We start from the raw sequence: 26,632 nt of genomic DNA, 5'->3' as shown, positions 1-26,632 counted from the left end.
TTTTATTAATTATATAAGTTTAAAATAATTGAGGCAAAATTTTATATTTTACAAATTAAATACTCCCTCCGTTTTTTATTATAAGTCATTTTTGACTTTTCACACTTATTAAGAAATATAGTAATTATGGTATGGAAAAGATAAATTACGAAGGATTTTACAAAATTATACTTCATTAATGGTATTGGAAAGACAAATTGACATAATTAAAAAGAGAGAGAATAATAAATATTTAAGAGTATAATAGGAAAAATAATATTAATGATTCATTGTTATTATAAAACAATTTATATTGTGGTACAAAATATTTTTCAAAAGTGACGTATAATAAAAAACGGAGGTAGTATGTTTTATGTTATAAGTTAATAAGTTAAAAAAAATAGTATATTTTGCTTTTAATTTAATTTTGTAAATCTAAAAAAGATCAACTAAAAATATTTATTGTATTAATAAATATATAACATTGAATATTATTAAGAAAATAATTGTTATTTTAATTCTTTTAGTTTTAATAAATTTATAAACTTAAAATAATTAAAAATTAAAATTAAAAGACATTGACAACCATATCATATTAAAAAAGTAAAGTTATTTAGAAAAAATCATGTGACAACGTCTCATCACTAAATTTGGTGATTAGATTTGCTGAGAAATTTAAAACATAAAATCTTCAAATACCAGGGGAAAAATATTTATTTTTTAATAAGAGTTTTTTTTATTTAAATAACTCAAATAATTTAGAAAAGTATATATTAACCCATTATTATATAATAATCCTAAATGGAGCTATTATTTTATTTTTTGTTTGTTTTTCATCTATAATTTTAATTTTACTTTTATTTTATTTAAGAGGATTTGTTTTTATTGGGTGTTCAATATTTTTTCTTCTTTCATTTTCCTCACTCAAATGCATGTAATCAGCTATATAAAAGCAATTCTCTTGAATTTAAAATAGATGAAAAACAATCAAAATGAAAATATTACTCTCTATTAAATATTTTTTATTAATTATGTATTCTCTCCATTTTTTATTATAAATCATTTTAGAAAAATAATTATAAATATAAGTCATTTTATATTATCAATAAATAATTAATGCTATTTTTTTCATTATACCCTTAAAAATATATTATTTTCTCTCCTTTTAATTATATAAATTTATCTTTCTCATGTCATTAATGAATGATAATTTTGTAAAAACAATCATAATTTCTCATTTTCATACAACAATCATTATTTTTTTAATAAATGTGAAAAGTCAAAAACGACTTATAATAAAAAATAAGATAGTACTATTTAATTAAAATCATTTTATTTTATTTTTCTTAAATGATAAGAAATGATTTTTATTTAATTATAAAATAAATTTTGTTGTTTACTAAAATGTTAAAAACAATATTTTTTAGATAAAAGAAATATCTTTTTGTAGTTTTTAGATGATTGTAATAAAAATTTAATTTGAGTTTTTTTATCCCATTTCTATGCCTAATGTTTATTGTGAAAAATTAATTTAATTTATCAATACAAATTTTTTCTCTCATTTTCTCTCCTACCAAATTACTATATTTTTTTAAAACTTATTTTCTCTTGTTTTTATCTTTATTTTTTTCTCTTGTTTCTATCTTTAAAATTCATTAATTTTCTCTTGTTTTAATATTCATATATTATCCTTTTCACAAAATTCTATATTTAAGAATCTAACTTGATTACACATAATATGAAAAAGTGGAGAGAGAGCCGCCTAACTCCTTATTGTCGCGATCATGATTGCTGCTACCATTAGGTGGCTATTCTCTTTCCTTTCGGCGTTTTTTTTTCTTCCATAAGGGATTGTTTTCCTTTGGTGCAAGGCCACATATTTTATTTGCTTGTTTAGCCGAACAGAAAATAATAATAGTAATAGGTTGAAGAAAATTAATTGTAAAGGATCTTTGGTATTCTCTGATGATGATTAGAAAATTAATTGTAAAGGTTCTCTGTTATTCTTTGATGAGAAGAGAGAATCTATAAAATTAATACTACAACAGTAAATGAGAGAAGTCAAAATTACAAGTGTCTGAATAAGTAATGTCTCAACGTGACTCTGAGTGATGTTTATATAGAATCATTATGAATTGATCGTTTGATTCAATATCAAAGGTGGAGATAAAGGTGATACCTTGCTTTAGTGCAATGTCTATGTATGAACGTCTATATGATGAACCTTTGCGATTGGATTGAACTGATTTTATAGAGTCTTTGACCAACTTGAAATAGTGCAAGGCTACATATTTCAATTATGACTCCTATTGTGGTGAGAGTAACCAATTTTCAGGTTTTAAGAATATCAATGATTTTCTTATTCATTCGATTTGTTTGTAATGACAAGAGCTTAATTTTTCATTCGATCTATATCCGACGTTTATTTAGATACTTGAAATATTAGAGAAAAATCACGGGGTTCCTACTTTTGCTTTGCTGGGCATGAACATCTTATGCCATTGGCCATGCATGATCCTGTAATTGCTAGTTATTTTAAAACCGTTGGATACAAACACTATAAGAAAAGAGCTCTCTAACCACGTGATTAGTGATGGGAAATTCACGTGACGAAAAAGGAGCATTGTGACTTAAAAAATATGTCACTAAATATTTAAAATGATAAAATAACAAACGTCAAATTATCACATGGGAGAATTTTGAAATTTCCAAAAAAATCATTTTGACATGTATATCATATCGCTGATCAAATTTCAAAAATTTTAAAAAAATGAATGAGAAAACTTGATTAGTAGAATAGATTGGACAATCATTTGTACAATTGTGTCACAGTTTCCATGTCGGTAATAGCCACATGCGATTCATGTCACAACCCCAACGATTAAAAATTAGTAATGTGATATTCATGATGTTATATGCTCTCTATGCTAGTTGTAACTCTGTCATAGCAGGTGTAGCCACATGCAATTCACGTCGCACAGTCCAAATGACTAAAAAAATTAATGACATGAATTTCATGATACTATAGGCTCTATTTATTAGGCCAATTGCAACGTTTTCCTATATGTTATACTTGTATAAATTTAGTGACATTTTTCCCAAACATAATTGCAACGTTTTCCTATATGTTATACTTGTATAAATTTAGTGACATTTTTCCCAAACATTTTCTTTCTCCCCTTATTTTCCCATCCTCATTCTTCTGTACATGTTTTTCCTCCCCATTTTTTTCTTCCTTCTACTTTTTTCTCCCCTCCATCATTTTTTCTCCAACAAAAACCAATGCCTCCATTATCCTTTTCCTCCACTCAACCATTTTTTGCAAAACTTAATCTTATCAGTCTTTCACTCAAATGTATTATTTTTTAATTTTGTTAAGTTTAAACTCAACTTTTATTTTTTCTATTATTTGATTTTTCTTATTTTATTGACAAAGACTCAAAAAATTTGATCAAGATTTTACAAACCTTATTGACTGATTCAAACTCCTTCATTTTTATTTGATTTATATATATATATATATATATATATATATATATATATATATATATATATATATATATATATATATATATATATATATATATATATATATTGAGTTGTGGGCGGTTTGTAATTTTTGTATATATTATCCATATATTAATGTATTTTAGTAAAATAAAAAATATAGATATGTTTAATAATTTATTATTTTATAAATCCAAAAAATATTAGTTTTTATATATATTCAAAATCAGAACAAACCATATATACTATTTATTTATATTAACTTTTATATATATTGAAAATCCAAAAATATTTAGTTTTATATATATTTTAAAACAGAAATAAATAAATTATTTTTTCATTTTAATATATTTGTTTATTAAATATTTTAGCATAATATATATATATATATATATATATATATATATATATATATATATATATATATATATATATTAAAACAGGGTATATAATATTTTATTTTTATTTTTGTTATAGTTAAAAACAAAATATATATAATTTATATATTTAAGGATAAATTACAGTTTTAGTTCCTTTTTCAGTCAAATAACGAAATTAGTCTTTTATTTTATTTTTTAAACAATTTTGATTTCTCTTTTTTATTTTTAGTCAAAAAAAAAGACATGATTTTTAACTTTTTTTTAATAGTTGGCACATTTTGAATGATGTGGACACTACCAACTCACTCACTTATCTTGTATTTATTGATTTTAAAAACAAATAAATAATAAAACAAATAAGAAAATCAAAAGAAGAGTAACATGTAAAAAGTATTAGTAATATAAAATAAAAATAATAATTTTAATGAAATTTAGTTAAAAATAAAAAAATATATTTTTAATTGTTTTATTTTGTCAATGGATATGGACTCACATCCTAAATAGACATTTCATTAAATTTCCGTAAAAAAATTATCATCTTTAAATTGTGATGCCATATTACTCCTCTTCATTTCATTATTAACATTAAATTAATTTCTATACAAAAAAGTTACATTAGTTAAAAATCATTACAAATAAATAAATAGATAATATTATATATATATATTAATTAATGTTTAAACTATCACTAAATCGGACACCATATTGCATGCCCTTCGGGACTGTTGTACTCCCAAAAGTATTTAGGCCCAATTGGTTAGTAAGAACTTCAAATATCTCGTCTTCTCCGCTTCTTTGGAATAATGACTTCAGATTAACTTGTCAACATCGCTCCACTTTGTTGTCCCCAATTGGGCAGCTTTATGGGCAACGGGTGCTCATTTGGACCTGGAGAAACAAAAAGCTTCATGATCCCCTCTTCGTTTTTCCTTTCAATTTGATTAGCGAAATTCACAAGCAAGATTCGTTCTACAGAATTAGCAACTCCCTTATCCGTAGATTATTTCCTTCGCAAAAACAATCAGTTTCGCTACGGTTATGCCCTCCTTCTCCAGGCTAGATCCGTCTTAACTTAAATGGGGCGTGTAAAGTCAATTTTGGTGCTAGTTGTGGTGGTCTCTTCCGTGATAATTTGTGTAGGTGGCTTGGTGGCTATCACAAATATCTTGGCAAGTGCAATAGTCTCTTGGCTGAATTTTGGGAGGTTTATGTTGGTTTGGATTTTGCTTAGAAGCACAATTTCAATAATATTATTGTCCAAGTGGATAATAAGCATGTTGCAGACACCCTGGTTGGTTCTAATCCGTTTTCCAGTCATGGTTCTTCTTTAGCGAGGCGTATTTTTCTCCTTATTCATAAGTTTGAGGATGCCATATTCAAACATGTTTTTAGAGAAAACAACATGTCTGCTGATTTCATGGCCAAGATGGATCTCCCTAGCTCTGGTGATGGGATTTGGTTGGATGTTTTCCCGCCTGAGCTTAATCAGTTATTAGAGTTTGATTATGTGGGTTCCTTTGTTAGACTTGTTTTCTAGTTTCTCTTGTCTTGGGCCTTTGGCCCCCTCTTTCTACTAAACAAAATGTTTAAAGTATCACCATTACCCCATACAATTTTTTTCAATGCAGAAATAATACAGATATATACCTGAACAACATTACAATCATCAACAACACTACAACAATAACATTTCTATTTATCAAAGCAATTAAAAGATGAGGTTTTGAGTCTATTTCTCAATGAGCTGGTAGGAAACATCATTGTACATGTTATAAGCTCTGAATTTTGGTTGGAACTAGATTTTATCACTTCAACTTTTAAAATTTAAAACAGTCATGAAAAAACAGTTTATTGGAACTTTTGAGATACATAAAGAAAACATTAGAACCAAATCTAAATCCCTAAATCCAAATTTGAATCTCTAAATCCAAAATCTAAATTCTGAATCTTAAATCCCAAATCCAAATTCTTTATGCACAAAACTCAAATATGAATCCCTAAATCCCAAATCTAAATTCTAATTTCAAACCCTTAAAACTCAAATCAAACATGAGATACATAAAGAATTAGGAAAAGAAAAAGAGATAATAGAAACTGAAGAAAAAAATTAAAACAAATTTAACAAAATTTGTATGGAAGATGAGCGTCATAAAAAAATAGAATTGTTGAAGAAAACGATAAAAATATGTTAGAGATGAGAGGGTAAATGTAGATCTGAATTTGGTTTTTAGTTTAATTTTAGTTTTTATTATTTTAAAGAGAAACTTAATTATTATTATTATTATTTGAATTAATAAAATACTTTGAATTACCAATATTGTTTTCAGGGTTGATGGTACACAGTGTTCTCATTCTCCTTATGAATTTGAGACTCTATCTCCAACATGTAGAATTGGATGTCTGACACATCTTTATCAACATCTTGATCCCCCATATTGGTTTTTTGGGTCTCATTAGAAACAATCTTTTTAATGAGATGATGATTTCTTATAGGATCATACATGAATGGGACATCAAGAGTATTTTCCCCAGCATCCAGATCAGACTTGTCAAAATGTGGAATATTGTGGGAAACAATAACTGAAATTCAACATACTAAGAGGAACACCAATTTCAAGTTCACCAAACATAATATCATATTTTTGAATAGTGAAAATTCCAGAAATATGAGAAGGAACCCTAATAGGAAGAATTATGCCATAATCACTAATCTCCTTTATCTTCTTCTTTTAAACCACCATTGGTTGTTCAATGTTAGAAGGATCTCCGACCTGGCCATTCAATGGCAACTCCTTACATGAGTCTCATAAAATCCATAAGTGGTAATTCAGAAACTAGAGTAAGATGTTGAAAAATCTTATATGACATCTTGGTTTTCTTACCAACTTGACACATGTCATAAATTTTACCTTCTTCTATTTTGAGATCAGACATACCGAAGATAACTTTCTCTGCAACAAAGTTCTTCGTACTCCCATGATTTTTGTGCCATAGCTTAGTTTTTGTATCTAAAATGTCATCCATTATGTCAGGAACATGTTCTTCAACATTTTTGTTGGAGGTATAAGCACTATGAACAAGAATATTAGGTTTGTCACACCAAACTTGTTGATGATGCCTATGAGACTTCTAATTCCACTGAGAATACATATGTTGAAGATGTGGTTGTCTACCATCACTGAAGCATGGGTACTTCTAAAATGGTGAAGTACCGGTACCGGGTACGCACCTGTACCGGGTACTCGTACCGTACTCGTGGTACTTCATTTTTTTCATTATTCGATTTTGAATGAAATTTGTGGTTTTCTCAAATATCAATATAGTATGTTTATGTGTTTTAATTTTTTTGTTTTTGTATTTTAACATTATTTTTTGTTTTTTTTCAATTTTTAATAGTAGTGTTTTGTTATGAACCTAACAATTTAGTTCTTTACTCATACATTTTATAGAAAATTCTCATTTCTTATTAACGTAACCGTACCTTGATTTTTTTTTAAAATCTGATATCGTACCCGTACCTATGCATCATAGTCTACCATACAATTTACAATAGTATGATGGACTAAAGTAGAGCAAATTAATGCACTGGTAATGATGTTTGACATGATGTTGAGACATGTTACCTGACATTGAGAATTGCGTTTTTTGAATAGGAGTAACACACATATTCTTTGAATTTTACGGCTCACCAATATATGTAGCACCTTTCATGTCTTTGATGTGTGTAGTGAAAGTTATAACATTGTTTGCTTGATTAGATTCAGCTTCCTCATCCATAGGACATTGTAGATTTTTTTAATTCCTTGGAGAACTTGAGCATTCAGCTTGAATATGTCCAAAATCTTTTCATTTAAGACATTGGATCCAGTTGGTATATTTACCACCTATTGCTTTAGGCTGAAAGTTACACCTCTTGAAATTGTGTTACTGATTGTCTTGAACATTTGTGGAGACATTATTCTCAGATCTCTTATTTAGTTTTCTCATGACTTTACTAAAGATCTTAGGAAGCCTGATATTTTCTTCAGTATCATAATCTACTTTGTCTTCAAAATCTTCATAATTGTCTTCAAGTCTATTATTTGGAGGATTCTTAATACTATAAAGAATCCTATGTCGATGAATTGTTTCTCCTTCTTTGAAATTATCTATTTTGAACAAAATAAGAACCATGTAACATACCCAAATAGAACAGGGGTCTGCTCTAATACCAATTGAAATTTTGTTCTTTGTAGGACAAATGTTGGAAATATTTAGGTCATTAATTGAGTAAATATTTTCTATTGAGGTATGATTTTTCACAAAGGAGATTAACTCCTTATATAGCCACAAAAGTCCAACTCCAAAAGCCCATAAGAATTTAGGTCATTAATTCAACTAAACTTCAAAAAAGTACATGAGATCAATCTTCATTAATGATGATTTCCAACTTTGATTAACCTTCTTGAATAAATCCGAATCTCTTAATTATTCTTGTTGTACTTGATTCAGATAACATCCTCCAAAAACTCACATAATCAATCAAATCTTTATTAGGAAAATTGAGATCCTAGATTGATATAAATCTTGAACAAATAATATATTTTCCAAATCCAAACTCAAGCTAGCATACTTATATCTCTGGTATAATAGAAAAGAAAACAAATCTTAAAAAGACAAGATATATTTCAATTTATCTTGCTCACCAAGTAACGGTCAGAGACAGGTGTCTCACGGATTGTGGAACATTTGTCCTGACATCTATCCACGTAACAAAGTTTTGAATCTTGAACAAATCAAATAAAATATTTACTTGATATAAATCACAATTCCAACTTCTCAAGTAAAGGATTCAGAATAAATCTCTTGCAGAAACTGAATCACGTTTGAAATCATCTTTAATAGAGATTGAATATTTTCTTTATAAGTTCAAATTCAAATATTGTAATTAAAGCATATCTATTTAAATCTCTTCATGGAATGAATCTCCAATCAATATCTTTTCATATCCAATTTCAACATAATCTTGAATAAAATAAATCTGAAATAAATCTTCCTTTAAGGTATATTTAAATGGATCTTCTTTGACTAAATCAAATCCAAATATTTTAATTAAATCATATCCAATAGAGATTCATGATTTGTTAAAATATTTTCCAAATTGATTTGGATTAAAAGACTTCTTCCAAAAGAAATCGTTTGCATCTTCTGAAGGAATTAAAACCGAAACATATCTTGAATAATATCTAAAGTTAATCAGAACCCAATAGTATATGCATGGCCAGATGTCACATAACATGTTCCAGACATCTTTCCCAACAAGTTTCTTACAACCAAATCTTTTTGTCAAACTAGAACAAACTTAAACCATCTTGTAATAACCTCTAGAATCGAACATAATCATGCTCAGATTTAATCACGAGCATTGGATTACAGACTAGGGACAAATGTTGTACACTTTCTGGAACATCTTGTCCCACATGATCCCTCTTCATAATTTACATCTTGTGTTGCCCATGCTTTTTTTTATCTAAAGCAGCCAATCAAAGGAAAACATTCAAATTCTTATTCTTCTTCTTTGAATCTTCATACATAACCTTCAAATAGCCCATAGGTTCCATAACTTCATCCTCTGACTTCATAGTGCTCCTATCTTTATTTCCACCTTTTGCTCTCATGTCTTCATCCTATATGAACACATCACATGTATCACCAGTCCTCAAAAAGGGACATCTCCAAAAAAGCCTTCCTTTATTTGGTCCCTTCGTGTATTGGTATTAAACCATACGACCATGACACCCACATAAATTTCTAACTCGAGATTTTTCAAAAGAAGAAGACATAGAAATGCCTTTGGTTGATCGTGTCTCCAAAGACAACTTTAAAACGAAACAAAACGAAGCAACATTAGGGAGATAATCGCTTTTGCGTTTTTGCAAGCAAGACGAAGCAAATGCAATATGAAAGAGATAAGACAAAGTTAGGTTACTACAAGAAAATACAAAAATACTGTAGCAACCCAAAAGTGTCACAGTGAGGTCCTGTACTGCTACACTATGTTGCTATAGCACGCTATCGACAACCTATCCCAAAATGTACCTATTTTCAGACCGATAAAAAATACAAAAATGATCAAATGTGTTTTGAAGAATAAATGTATTTAGCATTACCTTGATTGATTGATCTTGTCGGCAATTGAAACTCGTTTCTCTCCCGCTTGTTACCAAAATGATAATAAATTTGAAGTAATCAGTATATTTTGTTTGTGAAAAGATCAAATATATATAAAGGGTAAAACAAAGTCATAAACCATTTATTTGCTCAAAGAATAGAGATTAACATTGAATACCACTTAGGTCTCACATTGATTACAGTATGCAAACAAATTGACTAATACTCCATTTAGAATTTCCAATCCTAAAGAACGACCAATGAAAAAAGCCTAGATTTCTATTTTGGTTTTTGAAAATTACAAACACTTTTGAAGAAAAGCAGAAGCAATGGTAAACAACAACAAATAAAGTGGATATACCTTGGTAACAAAGATGAGAAGATTGCAATCAGTCTTTAGATGCATAAATGAGAATATTGCAGTCAGTCAATGAAAATTGGTATTTAGGGTTTCTATTGAAAAATTGGAAAACACAATTATTGGTAAGAAAAATTAGGATTAGGATTTTGGGAAAAGAAGCGAAGCTGGGAAAACAAAAGAGGGAAAAGGAAATGAAGTGTGAAAAAGAAGAGGGAAAAGGAAAAAATGAGAGGGGAAAAATTGGGAAAATTAATAAAGTAAGTAGTGGCGGCCTAGCCGTGTCTAACTAATAAAATAAAAATAATTTTAAAATGTGAAAATACTTAACCTCGACTACACCGTGTCAACATAATAAAAAAAATGAAGGTTAGACCGTGTATACACAATCAATAAAAAATAATTTAAAAGATGAGAAAATAGGTAGCCTCGACAAGACTCCGTCTACATAGTCAAATAAAAATAAATATAGAATGTGAAAATAAGTATCCCCAGCTAGACCATGTCTAAATAATCAATAAAGCTAATATAAAAATGAAATTAAAAAAATGACTTGCAGCATGAGCTCAGTCCTCGCTATTTAAGATGGTTAGCATCGATATCGATGACCGACACTAAATTTGGACGGCTAAAATAAAATTTTCTAGTACTGTATATGCATATATATCTCTAATTTTTCTCATAAGATTTTGAGATAAGAAAAGAATTTAGTTAATGTGTGATGATCTTAAGTATAAATTTTTGTTGTAGTTTAGAAATACAAACTAAATCTTCTTGTGTAAAATGTTCTTTGAGGTCATTCCAAACGCTAATGGCTTTCTCCTTAAACACGATCGATTGATCAATAGATTCAGAGACAAAACACATAATTCGATAATGGACCAACATATTGCAACGAGTTCAAGCATGAATATTCAAATCAAACTCATATATATCATAGGAATTGTTCCGTCAACAAAATCAAATTTTCATTTTTCCACCGAGAGTTCTACGAATTGACCGCGTATATTTATGGTAATTAGACCCTATTGAAAAGTAGAGTGATAGAAATAAAATATGAATCATACCAAGATGAACATATAGAAACTTGTTTAATTCAAGACGGGATCGGAGAAACTAGAACTACCTTAGTTGGTTCTAGAATTGGTAGTGTTGCGATGAGTCATGGATTCACAAGTTAAATGATACCTTATTAAAGAAAATGCTCATATCAAAAAATGTAACTGAATGAATAAAAAGATAACAGACTTCTTTGATTGAAATGACTCTTCAATGTTCTTGAAATATACACAAAGTTCAACATATATACTTGTTACAAAAGATTTAACAATGTAACTAACTTCCATTAACTAATTACAACCATATATCCATTAGATCAACTAAACTTTATTTAGTCGATAACTATTTATGTGATAGTTGCTTATACACAAGTTTTTCAAAATTGAAATTGTTGATATTTTACTTGCATTTAAAAAAAATTAATTAAGATTCATAACAACTAAAAATGGTCAATTAAAAAATTATAAATCTTTTTTAATTGTGTGTTTTTTTATTAAGAATCTAATTTTTAAAATTCGAATCAAAATTCAAAATCATATTAGCTTAATTATAATTTTAGTTTCTTTATTTTTAAATTTTTAAAAAATTTATTTTCCTCATTTTAAAAATCGGTTACATAGTCCATCTATTTATTTTTCTAGATTTTAGTCTCTCAGTAGGTTTAAATATTATTTTTTATAATATCTCAGTTGAATTGATGATGCGACGTTCCGAGATGGCATGACTCAAATTTCATTTTATTTATAATTATATTTTATTCTAATAATAATATAATTATTATATTTTAAAAAATAAGATAAATTAAATTAAATTCTTATAATTATCGTATTAAAAAAAATTATTTTATTAGTAATACAATTTAAAATAAAATTAATTGAGAGAAATAAATATCTATCTATTTATATATATTAAATCCAATGCTTCAAATTATTTTGCGACACCTAATACTCAATTCTTCAAAAATAATCCACGTCATCTTATCAAAATTTGAATTTCATTGTTAATTTTGTTCGGTTAGTTGCAAAATATTACATTGCTATGATTAATTTTAATCTATATTTCCATCATCATTATAACATTTTCAGCTATGATCAACATAAATTAAAAGCCAAAATAGCAAGATTGAAGAGGCGCATAAAGTTAGTCTCCGGTAAAGCAGTACCACGTTTGTCCTATATGCAGAATAGACTACAAATCTTAGATGAGATAAGTGAGTTTTTATTATGTTAGATAGAAAATTATTTGTCAAAACCATTATATCATATATTTTAAAATTCTTTCGAGATAGAAAAGTAATAATTTAATTTCGTTTGATATAGAAAAATCATAATTTAATGTCAAAGTTTATATTTTAGCATGGTGGAGATTCCAAGTAAAATTGTAGAGAATCACTGTCAACTGCGACTGATATAGTTTTAGAAGTTGACCAAGATTGCAGACATTTTTTGTGACATTTTAGTGTGATACATGACCTTTAAAGGTTATAAAACAAAATATATAGATAATCATCCATATATTTCTCTTTTGTAAATAGTGCATTAATATTTTTCACTTTCTTTTATCATATTTATCTTTTTAACAAAATGTAGAAGCAGAGAATGTTGTTTGCAAGACTACCAATATGTGAAGAGGGTCCACAACATGCTGAGTCAGAGAATGTGGCAGCACAGGAGGGAATAAAAGTTGTTAGTGATCCAGAAATTGTGGAAGCAAGACGTGGCCAGAGGATCAAATATCCTAACACTAGGTTGACAGGGTATAAAACTAACTAGTGGAATGGAGTAAGGTGTGATTGATTTTAGTGAGTCTCTTTTCTCTCTCTTTCTGTACCCACTGGCTGAGAATTCTGTTATGAGAAGTTGTCATTACTTCTTTTTGTTATTACAGTCACCATTATATCACTAGCTCTCTTAGTACTGTACTAGGAGTGATTTTCATCTTGCTATATCAATAACACAGTGATATTTTATTCCTATTTTATTTAAGTCATTACAACTGGTGCTTTCATTGAACCCATGGCCGACGGAACACGCTTCAAAACCATTGAAAACCAGATTGCTCAACTAACGGAGACGGTCACCGTTCAGTTTCAACATCAGCTGCGTCAACTTACCGACACGGTAACGTCACACAGCACCTCCATCTCAGACACGGCCGCCTCGTTGGTACGCATGGAATCTCTTCTCACATCGTTGGACCAAAAGTCCGTCACCCATGGGCCTTCTCAAGTTCGGGAGCAACCGTTTCATGTTCGGAACGTTCGACTTGAGTTTCCTTGATTTGATGGCACTGATGCGTTAGCATGGATTTTTAAGGCTGATCAATTTTTTGATTATTACAACACACCGGATCCTGAGAGACTCACCATAGCAGCGGTTCACCTTGACCAGACGGTGGTGCCATGGTTTCAGATGGTGCAACGTAATTTTCCGTTCAGATCTTGGCAGGAGTTCACGAAGGCCATAGAATTGGAGTTTGGACCTTCAGTGTTTGAGAGGCCCAGATCTGCTTTATTCAAGCTCACTCAATCCGGATCTGTGGGTGAATACTACTTGACCTTTACTGCGTTGGCGAATCGGGTCACGGGTTTGAATTCTGAGGCGGTGCTGGACTGTTTCATCAGTGGACTTCAACCAGAGCTACAACGAGAGGTAATATCACAATCACCGACTTCTTTAATGCAAGCTGTATCCATTGCCAGATTATTTGAGACCAAATTTCAACCCATCAAGCCCACACCACAGACTTCAATTACCAAAATACCTGGCCCATTTACTCCAGGCCCAAACCGCAACATCAGTTCACAAGGCTCCACCTCTAACACTCTTATTCGCAACACCCCCCCCCCCCCCATTCTCCCTAACCCATCTCGTGCATCAACCAACAACCGTGCCGTCAAAAATATCAGTCCGGCCGAGATGCAGCTCCGCCGTGAAAAAGGCTTGTGTTACTACTGTGATGAGAAATTCTCATTCCGTCACCGCTGTCCTAACAAACATTTATACTTGTTACAACTCGACGATCCCAACCCAGATGAACCCGACCCATTAACTGATCTTGATTCCAATCTCTCCACCAACCCACCAAACATCGAACCCGAATTACACCTCTCCTTGAATGCTCTCAATGGATCCAACAAGGTTGGCACACTTAGATTCACCGGCACGGTGGGTGGAGTTCCCTTACAAATTTTGGTCGACGGCGGCAGCTCCGATAATTTTTTCCAACCTCGATTGGCTCGTTTCTTGCAGTTACCAATTGAACCAGCACCTGGCTTTAATGTTTTAGTTGGCAACGGTCAATCTATTATGGCGGAGGGGCAAATTCCGCAACTCACCATAGAAGTTCAAGGTCAAGTCATGGTGATTCCTGTTTTCCTTCTTCCTTTTTCCGGTGCTGACCTTATTCTGGGTTCTTCTTGGCTTGCTACGTTGGGTCCTCACGTAGCTGATTACTCCACGCTTAGCTTGAAGTTTTTTCTAAATGGTAAATTCATTACCTTGTCAGGAGTAACTAATCCTCTTCCGGTTCCAGCACAATTACATCATATTAGGAGGCTTCACCACACCAATTCTATTTCTGAGATTTTTACTATGCATATGTTTTATTTGGAGACTTCATATGAACCTGTGTTAGAACTCCCTCCTGACTTGCCCCCTGATTTGGTTCAATTGCTGCATCATTATCATATGATATTCCAGAATCCCACTGCATTACCTCCTCCACGATCTCAAGATCACTCTATCCCTCTGGTGGATGAATCAACTGTGGTCAAGGTGCGGCCTTATCGTTACCCGCATAGTCAGAAAGAACAAATTGAGAAGATGGTTGAGGAAATGTTGAACCAAGGCATTATACAACCTAGCACAAGTCCCTTCTCCTCTCCTATTATCCTTGTCAAGAAGAAGGATGGCACATGGAGATTTTGTACCGATTATCGTGCTTTGAACTTGGTAACTGTCAAAGACAGTTTTCCCTTACCCACAGTTGATGAACTTTTGGATGAACTATATGGTGCCAAGTATTTTTCCAAACTAGACCTTCGCTCCGGGTATCATCAGATTTTAATGAACCCAGCTGATCGCCATAAAACCGCATTCCGCACTCATCAGGGTCATTACGAGTGGCTTGTTATGCCCTTCGGTTTGTCTAATGCTCCCGCATCCTTCCAATGTTTGATGAACGAGGTCTTTCAATTTGCTCTTAGAAAATTTGTCTTAGTTTTCTTCGACGACATTTTGATCTATAGCCCTACTTGGATGAGCCATCTTGATCATTTAGAAAGAGTACTCCACACACTCCAACAACATGTGCTGTTTGTTAAGCTCCCCAAATGCTCCTTTGGCATGCTAGAGGTTGATTACTTGGGCCACACCGTGTCGGGTAATGGAGTGTCAATGGACAAAGGCAAGGTTCAAGCAGTTTTGGACTGGCCTCCACCCAAAAATTTGAAGCAACTAAGGGGTTTTCTTGGCCTTACTGGATATTATCGGTGATTTATAAAATCATACTCTACTATTGCTCTACCTCTCACTAACCTCTTGAAGAGAGATGCCTTTCATTGGGATGAAGCTGTTGGTTCTGCTTTTGATCAATTGAAGCAAGTTGTTGTTACAGCTCCGGTTTTAGCCTTACCGGACTTTACACAACCTTTTGTATTGGAAACTGACGCATCAAGTACGGGTGTGGGAGCTGTGTTAAGTCAACAGGGCCATCCCATAGCTTATTTTTCTAAGAAATTGGGTCCTACTGCACAAAGCTGACATGGAGTTCAATTACCCCAATTTCAACCTTGAGGACAAGGTTGTCTTCGATGGGGGAGGTATTGCAAGACTACCAATATGTGAAGAGGGTCCACAACATGCTGAGTCAGAGAATGTGGCAGCACAGGAGGGAATAAAAGTTGTTAGTGATCCAGAAATTGTGGAAGCAAGACGTGGCCAGAGGATCAAATATCCTAACACTAGGTTGACAGGGTATAAAACTAACTAGTGGAATGGAGTAAGGTGTGATTGATTTTAGTGAGTCTCTTTTCTCTCTCTTTCTGTACCCACTGGCTGGGAATTCTGTTATGAGAAGCTGTCATTACTTCTTTTTGTTATTACAGTCACCATTATATCACTAGCTCTCTTAGTACTGTACTAGGAGTGATTTTCATCTTGCTATATCAATAACACAGTGATATTTTATTCCTATTTTATTTAAGTCATTACATTGTTCCCAACAAAAATTTAAATATCTAAAAGGAAGGTTTCGAAGGAAGTACTTACAAATTCTTTAAATTTATTTCGCATCTCATAGTCCCCGTGATATTTGAAAAGGAGAAATAAATGAAAGGTACAATTATTTAATATTTACATCTATTTGTTTTATTTCTTTTTTTTTAGGTGTAGACACAAATACCATGACAAAACTTGTTAAATATCGACATGCAAGATTAAGAAGGAAACAATTACTTTGTCAAAGAAGAAATGTCAATTTTTCTGTTAACAAAGCTACAAGTAAAATTTTATGATCATATAGTTGACTTCCTAATGCATAGTAAATAATATAAGATATGAAGAAGTATAATGATCTCAGCACATAGCTATATTTTTTTTTATCTACCGATGCACTAATATATATATATATATATATATATTATATATATATATATATATATATATATATATATATATATATATATATAATATATATATATATATATATATATATATATATATATATAATATATATATATATATATATATATATATATATATATATATATATATATATATATAGGAACAGAGCCAGGAATATTAACATGTGGGGTAAATAAATTTTAATTAAATTATTATAGGATTAATTTATTTTTAATGTTATTAAAAATATATATTTTTATGATATAATCAAATTTTTATTTAATATTTAATATTTTATATTGTTAGATATTGTTGAAACGGAAAAAAGAATATACATCAACAATTTAAAATAATTTTACACTATCAATCAATCAACAATTTATATTTCTCCAAATCACATTTATATTTTAGAATTACATTAATGATATGACATATTAATGAATTTTTATTGAAAAATAATATAAAACTATTTTATAATTTCAAGACACCATCTTTAATCTTTATTAAAAAAAATTATTGCTCATAATTTTTGTTTACAAAAAAAATAATTTTTAAAATAAATATTTCATTTTTTTAAAATTGTTGATTTATAATATCAAAAAATAAATATATTAATAAAGACAAAATATTTTACCAATATTTTTTTAAAGAAATATTAATTTAATAAGAGAAATATCTTAAATTATATTTAAAACAAATATTAAATTATTAAAATACTATTACTTAAATAATATAAAAAAGTTTAATATAATTAATTTTAAAAAGTAAGTGGAGGCAGCATCCCTGTTGCTCTATATGTCCTCCGTCCATATATATATATATATATATATATATATATATATATATATATATATATATATATATATATATATATATATATATAATCCCAAATATTAATAGTATATAATGAAATATTAAACAAATAAAATATTTTTATTTATAAATGCTTTAATAAAGACATCTATTAGTATTATTATAAACATTTATATCATTTAAAAAAAATAAAACTCATGAAATATTAATAAATATAATAGGTATTTTTTAGATCTTGAAAGAAAATCCATTCATTGATGAACTTGAGTCACATATTATAGTGAATATAATAATAAATTTGCATACGAATTTAAGGCTCATTATAACTCACAATTCATTGTTATCCATTAATTAAAATATTAAAATAAAATTCATTTGAATCATAAAAAATAATTTAGTCTATAAAAATTATGTTTATTTGTAATACTAATAAAAATATCGAATCTTGATAAAATATTTACAATAAACTATATTTAAAGTTATTCACAATTAAATTTAATAATAAAATAATAAATATTTAAATTTTATAATCTTGCTGAAAATTCAATATTAACCGAACATTATAAAATGTTACAAAAATAAAATATTTTTCTTTTATAAATACATTAATAAAAACATATATTATTATTATAAATATTTATACCGTTTTTTTTATAAATATAAGACATTAATTAAATTAAACTATTTTTTAAATAATGAAAGATAACTGTTACATATAATATTTATTTATTATTATCACAATTGCATTTATTTAGCCATTTAAAAATTATAAACGTTAAAAAACACATACGTTGCGGTCATAAGAAAAGTCATAGGAACACATTGTCCTCTATAATTATCAATTAGTTAAATTTTTAAATATCTCACCATAACAACAATCATATTCACAGTATATCTATATTATCAGAAATCAGTACTGAAAAATTTATTCTTAGATCTTAACACCGATCGTGATGATTGGTTACTTCGAGTTAGAGTTGTTTAATTGTGGGACGTTTATAATCTGCGAAATAATGAAGAACAAACACTCCTAGAAATGATTTTGTTAGATGAGAAGGTATTAACTCTTTATCTAAAATATTTTATTTGTTGTTAACAAAATATATTTTTATATTCAAAATATTTAACATTATTATTATTTTTTTTATAAAATTATTAATTTTAATATTTTATTGTTATATTTTTTTCTTCAGGGAACTCCTTTACATGCAACAATAAACAAATATTTTATACCACAATTTAGAGAATTAATACAAGAGGGAAATTTATATACTATAAAAAATATAAAAATAGTTCCAGCAAATGAAACATACAAACCAGTCAAAGGCTTAAAAAAGGCATGATTTTTGCGAAGGAATGCTATAACAAATGTTCAATACTCAGAATCTACAATTTCACGTCATTATTTTGAATTTGTTACTATAGAAGCAATTTCAGAAAGACTGGGAGACAACAATGTTCTCTCAGATAGTGTTATACACAAGTTACCTTACAATAATATAAATTATATTATATAACTACATTCATATTTCTTTTCAGACATAGTTGGAGTCCTTCACGCTCTTGGACATGAAGAACATGTTTATGTACAAGGAAAACCTACAAAAATTATCAGGCTTGAACTGAGGCTACATGAGTAAGATTTCAACTACGCGTATTTGCTTATTCATATAATTGTATATAAATTAAGTATCTTAAATTTAAATTAATCTTAACATTCTAATCATAATTTATTCATAGGAATAAAATTGTTAAGGTCACGATATGGAAAAAAAACAACTATTGAATTTGAAAATTTGATGACAACTCAACCAGAAAAAACTACTATTATTGCAATCACCTCTACAACAGTGAAGATGTTTAGAGGTAATTATATATTTAAATGTTATAGATATTTTATTTACTCAAAGGATCACCATTTTCACAAATAAATTATCATTTTTATTTTACAGAGAAATACTCAATCAACTCAACTTCAGCTACCCGGATTTACATCAACTTAGAAAATCCAGAATTTCAACGGCTAAAAAAGTAATGTACCCATCGAATATGATTTATTCGTTAAATGCTAACATTTTTGAATTATCATTTTAAATAACTAAAATTTAAGTTCGTCTTTCACTATCTCTTATTATTTTGTATAAATGATATAGTCCATCAAATGAGCAACTAGAAATAAAGGAGATTCCAATTACTTAGTTTTTAAATATGTCACCTCAAATGAGGATGACTCAAAATAGAACTACACTGCAAAATATAATGACAATGACATGGGAGTCAGATACACAGGTACACTATACATTTTATTTAAACACTCTTTTGTAAATAAAATTATAAAGTTATTTTACTTACAAATATTTCTAAACTTTTAAATATAGGAGGTTTTCTTCATAGTTTCAGCAACTATAAATGAAATTGATGATACATTTGGATGACATTATATTGGATGTGAAAAATATATGAAGAAACTTAAACAAGAAGGCCATGAATTGAAATGTCCTTCGTGTGAAACACCTTCCAAGTATCCAAAACCAAGGTTAGGCATTTTCAATCATAAACCATCTTATAAAAAATATTATTAGTAATATAATATAAAAAACATGTAATCACATGTTCAAGATAATGTTAAAAGTGTCCGATGAAACTGCTAAAGCGACTTTAACATTGTTTGATCAAGAGGCACAAAAGCTACTCAATACAACACTCAAATGCTCTTGCAACAACAGGCTAACACGTCTACACCATCAATACTACAGAATCTCTGTCATCATACTCATATTTTTGAAATAAAGTTGTCTGCAAAAAAAACTTAAAAGAAGTGTCACAAATCTACACAGTATCACGAACTTTTGTACCAACTGCTATTCTACAAGATCCAATTCTAAAAACACCTATTAAACCGGCAATTAAATTTGTACTATAATCATACAAATATATTACTAACTTTATGAATACTAACAATATATTTATTACATATAGGAGTCCATATCACCACCACCAACGATTCAAAATAAAGAAGATCATCAAGAAGAAAAAGAAGAAAAAGTAGAAGAAGAAGAAGGGCATGGAAGAGGAAATGATGGTGCCAACATCAATGATAAACCATACAAGAAAATAAAAACAAATACTCGCAGTGTTAAACGAAGGCTAATCCTAACATCATCAAATGATGAAGCACATATCAAAGGGAATTCAAAAAATAATAGTAGCAGCAATGAACTTCATATATTATCCTTTGACGCGACTCACTTCTCATATACAAATTAAAGACTAAAAAGTCCATTAAAACAAAACAAAGGAACAACAAAGGCTTATCTAAGAAAAAAATAACCAAAAATTATAAAAATTGATTCTAATTTTGAAGTCTTTTTTTCATGTTTTAACAGTTAGTTTGATGTCTCACCTTATATTTTCATGTTCATAGATGTATTACTTTTCAATTAAAATTAGATTATTTTATTTTTTTATGCTAATCTTATTATCTATATTAGAATTTTTATAATAAATAATATTTATCATAAATAAATAAAAAAATTATTTCAACAACTTTTATTTATTATCCGCGCAATCTGATGCGAGGGTCCTAATCTAGTTCACTAATTAAAGCCATGCGCAATCTGATGCGAGGGTCCTAATCTAGTTCACTAATTAAAGCCATTCAATTCTGGGTTCTGGGGCCATTGAGTTCTTGTACACATTAAAGAACTTTAAGCAAAAATTGCAGTCATTCATTCATTCTTTCATCATTCTTCAACCACCACCACACTAACCTCCCTTATTGAGTGAGTGCCAAGGTTTTCCTTTTAAAGACTAAATGAAAGAAAGTGAAACATAAATTTTACAATTTTTAAAATAGAGTTTGAGAAATAGTATCAAATTACACCTTCACATACTCCGATAAAATTTAAAAAATATCCCTAAAAGTCGGATTTTAAAATCCAGACACGCCAATTACACAACAAAGTCTCTGTTCAAACTTTGAAATCCAGATTAGTAGCACGACCCACCAATTATACACAATGATCCACACATAATTTTCTCTTGAGTTTTATAAGCCCATACTTTTAAGAGACATTTTCTCTCCTCTCATCCTACAAAATTATGGGCCTCACAATTTTTGTAGATAGCCCATACTCACACTCTAGATATGAAAATGCTTCAACTTTGTAGTCTTGATATTACCAATTTCACAAACCATGTCATAACACCAGAAAACCAGACTTAGATTCAATGTAAAATGCATATACCTTATACCTACTTCAAGTCTTTGCATGGTGAATGTAACTCAACTATAGTGGATGGATCATTATCCAAACTCTTCAAACGAAGTTCAACAATCTTAAGATCACGAAGATGTTGCAAGATTTCTTGTAGCAAATCCTTTCCTTCATCTCCACCATTTTGTATAGATCCCATACAATGTTGTAGAAACTCTCTATCTGTTTCAAGAGCTTGTAGCCTCTCATAAACACGATCAACTTCCTCTTCAACACACACTTTCATGCTATCCATTTCACTCATTATAGGAACTGATTTTTGCATTTGCATTTGCATTTCATTTGATTCACTTTCCAATTCTCTGTCGAACGGAAATGCTTCTTCATCGTTCTCGTTATCAACTTCATCTAGATATGGAAGTAACTTCTTTGCCAAGGAACCGATTGTTTTTCTTGGAGAGGTTTTATCATATGAAATTCCATTAGAATAGTCTTCTTTTTCATCAAGAAACTCTTCGCCATCTTCCAATGAAATTATCTTTTCCTCTAATGCTTGGAGTTGATCAAGAATAGAGGCTTTTTCTTCCTCAAATTCTTCTAAAGTACTATCGAGTTCACTTACATGCTTTACGCAATCTAATGCTATCTCTTCCAAGTTAGAAACTGTGTCGACATCTTCTTCTTTTTCTTCGTTGTTAAGATCAACGGATAGTTCATCGGTGTATCCCGTGTTGCAACAAGAACAGGAAGAGTCTCTACTTTTTACACTTCCATCTTTCATTCTTCTCAACAACCTTAACTTCTCTTTTGCTTCGTAATCCATCACTTTTTCCCTATACTCTTCCACTTCCTTCTCAAGTTCTTGCTTCTCTTTCTCTCTTTTCGTTATTAAATCGTTCAAAATCTGTAAAGCTTCTTGATCATATTCAGCTTGTTCTTCCATCATTCTTTGGTATTGCAATGCTTCCATCTGCATTGCTGCTTTTTCTTCCTGCAGCCTTGTAATCATTGCCATTGTTTGGTTTGTAGCTACTGCTGAGGCACTTCTCTCTTCTTCTAGTTCTTGATATATAGCACTAAGAGCTTTTTGTTCGGCTTTTACCGCTTTTTTTAGCCGGTCGATTGTTAAAACCGGATCGCCGTATTCTACCTCACTTGCAACACTTCCATCCATAGATTCTTCTACTTCACATGATTCTGAGAATTTTGAAGATTGATGGCTTCTTTCCTCCTCAACTTTTTCAACTGATATTGTTTTCTCAGCCATTTCATCATCATTTACACCGGTTTTATCAGTATCTGCATTATTGTAGTTCAATTTCAGTTTAGAATTGAGTGCTAGCTTCACAGTTAGAAAAGGTAAAATAAGTAACTAGATGTAAAACTCACATATATTGTTCTGTGCAATGAAATCATCAAATGCATTAGGAACTTCAGTATCATCCTCACTTGTAGAAGATTGATCTTCTGGTATGCACTGATTTGAGCAGGTTGGTTCTTCAGATGGAGGCAGATCATCTGGGAGAGCAAATGTTGAAGCTATAAATAATTAGATCTTTCGGGATAAACGGCTTAATTAAGCGCTTAACATATAAGTGCTTATGTATAATCTAGTTCTAATAATAAAAGATAAAAGCACTGTCTGTACCTGGTGGAGTATTTTCTTGTTTTTCTTCCATATCTGCTTCCAAACTTTTTTCATCATTGGATAAACTATGAGACATTCTTAGATTATTCTGAGAAATGAAATTTTCAAAGGCATTTTCAGCTTCATCATCATCATCATCATCATCACTTGATTCAGATTCATCTTCTTGTGTGCATTCATACGAGCAAATCGGTTCTTGAGATCGAAAAAGATCAACTGCATTAACCAAAAACTTGTAAATTTATAGTCATTAATAGAAGCATATCATGAACAATTGTAAATAAAGTACAAAAACTCTATAAATCAAGAAATTTTTCTGTACCTTGTGCATTTTCTGGTTCTTGAATACTATTATCATCATTCACAGAAGTTTGAACTAGTGAATTCTGATTTAACCCTTCAACTTCCAAAGTTATTGAATTTTCCAAACTTTCTTCAAGTTCTCTCATGTCTGCATTCTCATTCCTTGTGAGTAAAACCTCCCCTTCAAAGACATTCGAATGCGGTTCAACCAATGACTCAGTGACAAAAGTTTGAATCATCTCAATCCCCTCCTTCAGATCATCATTCAATTTGCTTGACTCAAAATTTAAACAAGTGAATGAATCTATTAAATCAACAGGGATCAACCGGTCGTCGTCACGAGCTACGGAATACTCAAAGTGCATATTGATGATTTCAATTGATCTATCTTCCAAGTGTGAAACCTGCATAATAGGAGTATCAGTAAATTGATCATCTTCCTTGTCATCTTTTTCATCAGAATTCAAGTTCGAAACCGAACTCGATCGATCCTCGGCCACTTCTCTAAGGATAAAACTTTCAATATCAGAAAATATCTGATGTTCATCTAACACCTCTTCATCATGACCATGATCATGATCATGATCTTCTCCATTGTTTATCTCAAATTCAATGTATTTACTATCACCTTCTTTATCATCATCATCATCATCATCTATTGATTCAACAATGAGTGAGCCTTTGCTAAGATAGTTTCCATCTTCCCAAGAAGGCTTCAACAGCAAATAAGGAGGATAAAGATGTCTATTCAAACTCTCATTGCAGCAAGAACAACAATCTAGACTCTCTCCATTTTCATCATGTTTTTCATGACTTATCAATGAAACAAAACCAATCCTATGATGACTTGGTCTAGAAGCCAAACAATTCTCACACATGCTATTAGTTTCTGCTAGTCTTTGATGATTTGAGCAGAAACGAAGATTTGAAATCTCAGTTGCATGAGTCTCACAAACAACATCACTGTTAAAACTTGTGCTACTATTCCCTTGCTGAAGCACACTATCAAGCCTTGAACAGAAAAGGCAAGGTGGTTTAAGGCCAAAACATTTGGCAAATTTGGTGATAAGATAACTGAACAAAGAGTTGAGAAGAAGAAGTAGAATTAAGATCCATTCAAGAAATGTATAGACTAGAATTACAACTATTCTGTTGGTGTTTCTATGTAACATGGTTGCAAACTTGTTGGTAGCAGCCATTGGTGTTTGTTGAAGAAATGCATACACTAGAAGGAGTTGATAATAGTACAAGAGTAAAGAAAAGAAAAACAGGTTGAAAAGAAAAGTGTTATGTTTTCTACTGTTTTTGACAGGAGAGAAAAAGCTTTGTAATTGGCAAAAGAAACATTGTCTGAGAAAAATGGTAGTGATTCTGTCACTGTATTGTAATGTTTATGGACAAGTAATAATTACTAGGATAAAGTGGATCTCAGCTATGTTGTTTCACAGAAAACATCATAATTACTTGTTAATATTGTTGCATGCAATTTTTATTTAGAAGATCTTAATGAAGATGAAGTCTAAAATCTTCACTTTGTGAGTGTAATTTCAAATTATTACAAATATTATTTTTGCCATTGTTTTAAATTTTATTTAAAAATAATGTTGTTTTTAAAAAATTTAGATTTTTAAAAAGAATCTCAACCCGATTTTTTCAAATAATTTTTTTCAGAATTTGAATATGATTAAAATCTTTATTTAATATGGATGTATATAATTCACCTAAATTTTTTAACCTACGTTTCTCCTTCTGCCACAAGTATAGAAATCATTTTTCTAATACTAGTTGTTGAAAAGTTTGAAAAAACACTTAAAAGAATAGTAAATAACAAATTTAGAAATGATATTTCTACACAACCCCTTCTTACACGTATACCATAAATAATACCTTTTTAATTTTTTATCATTAAATTCTCTCTTTTACTACATCTATATGTACCTTTTCTTTATATTTTAATGGATATAAATGTATTTGAAATATTATAGTAATAAATATTTTGTTATAAAAATATAAAAACTATTATTATTATTATTATTTTTAAAATGAATATGATTAATCAATTTTATATTTTTATTAACCAATATTTTATATTTTATTAATCAACTTTATTTTATTATAAAAAAATATTTTTAATATCTGAATGTTTATTAACCACTTTCATCACTCCATTAACCAATTTTTTACATTTTATTAATCAATTTTATTTTACACTAAAAATTATTTTAAATAGTTGTGTGTTTATTAACCAGCTTCATCACTTTATTAATCAAATTTTTATATCTTATTAACCAACTTTGTTTCCCCATTTAAAATTACTGTTCACGAATACTATTCACAAGATACCGTTAATGGTACTGTTCATAACACTGTTCATAAAATATATTTTTTTATTAAAAAAACACTGTTCACCGTATAATATATGGTAAACAGTGTAAGTATTGGTGTATAAAATGGGTCTAAGAATAACTATGTAAGAAATTTGAGGCTTTGGGAGAAAATTTTACATTGGATGTCATCTATTGTCCCTATGAAATTGAATTTATACAAGTTCTTCAATAGTTAAAAGCTCGATTGATTGTCTTAGAAATTAGAAA

General features: G+C 29.5%; 1 protein-coding gene across 2 annotated transcripts; it reads right to left on the bottom strand.

Moving 5' to 3' along the window:
* Positions 1–20,463: 20,463 nt before the first annotated feature.
* Positions 20,464–25,435, bottom strand: LOC127118390 (myosin-binding protein 2). 2 transcript variants are annotated; one of them, XM_051048582.1, is made up of 5 exons: positions 24,058–25,435; positions 23,736–23,951; positions 23,477–23,605; positions 22,118–23,386; positions 20,464–20,666 (listed from the first exon to the last, which is right to left on the bottom strand). In XM_051048582.1, exons 1-4 carry the CDS (start codon positions 25,235–25,237, stop codon positions 22,125–22,127), a joined length of 2,787 nt encoding a protein of 928 aa, XP_050904539.1. In that variant the 5' UTR covers positions 25,238–25,435; the 3' UTR covers positions 20,464–20,666; positions 22,118–22,124. The 2 variants fall into 2 exon arrangements, with proteins under 2 accessions (XP_050904539.1, XP_050904538.1); XM_051048581.1 differs by lacking the exon at positions 20,464–20,666 and having other exon boundaries at positions 21,688–23,386; positions 24,058–25,434.
* Positions 25,436–26,632: the final 1,197 nt, after the last annotated feature.

The sequence above is a fragment of the Lathyrus oleraceus genome, chromosome 2 (genome assembly GCF_024323335.1).
Source record: "Lathyrus oleraceus cultivar Zhongwan6 chromosome 2, CAAS_Psat_ZW6_1.0, whole genome shotgun sequence".
NCBI lineage: Eukaryota > Viridiplantae > Streptophyta > Magnoliopsida > Fabales > Fabaceae > Lathyrus > Lathyrus oleraceus.
The sequence above is the reverse complement of the archived record's forward strand: the minus strand, read 5'-3'. Positions and strand labels throughout refer to the sequence as shown.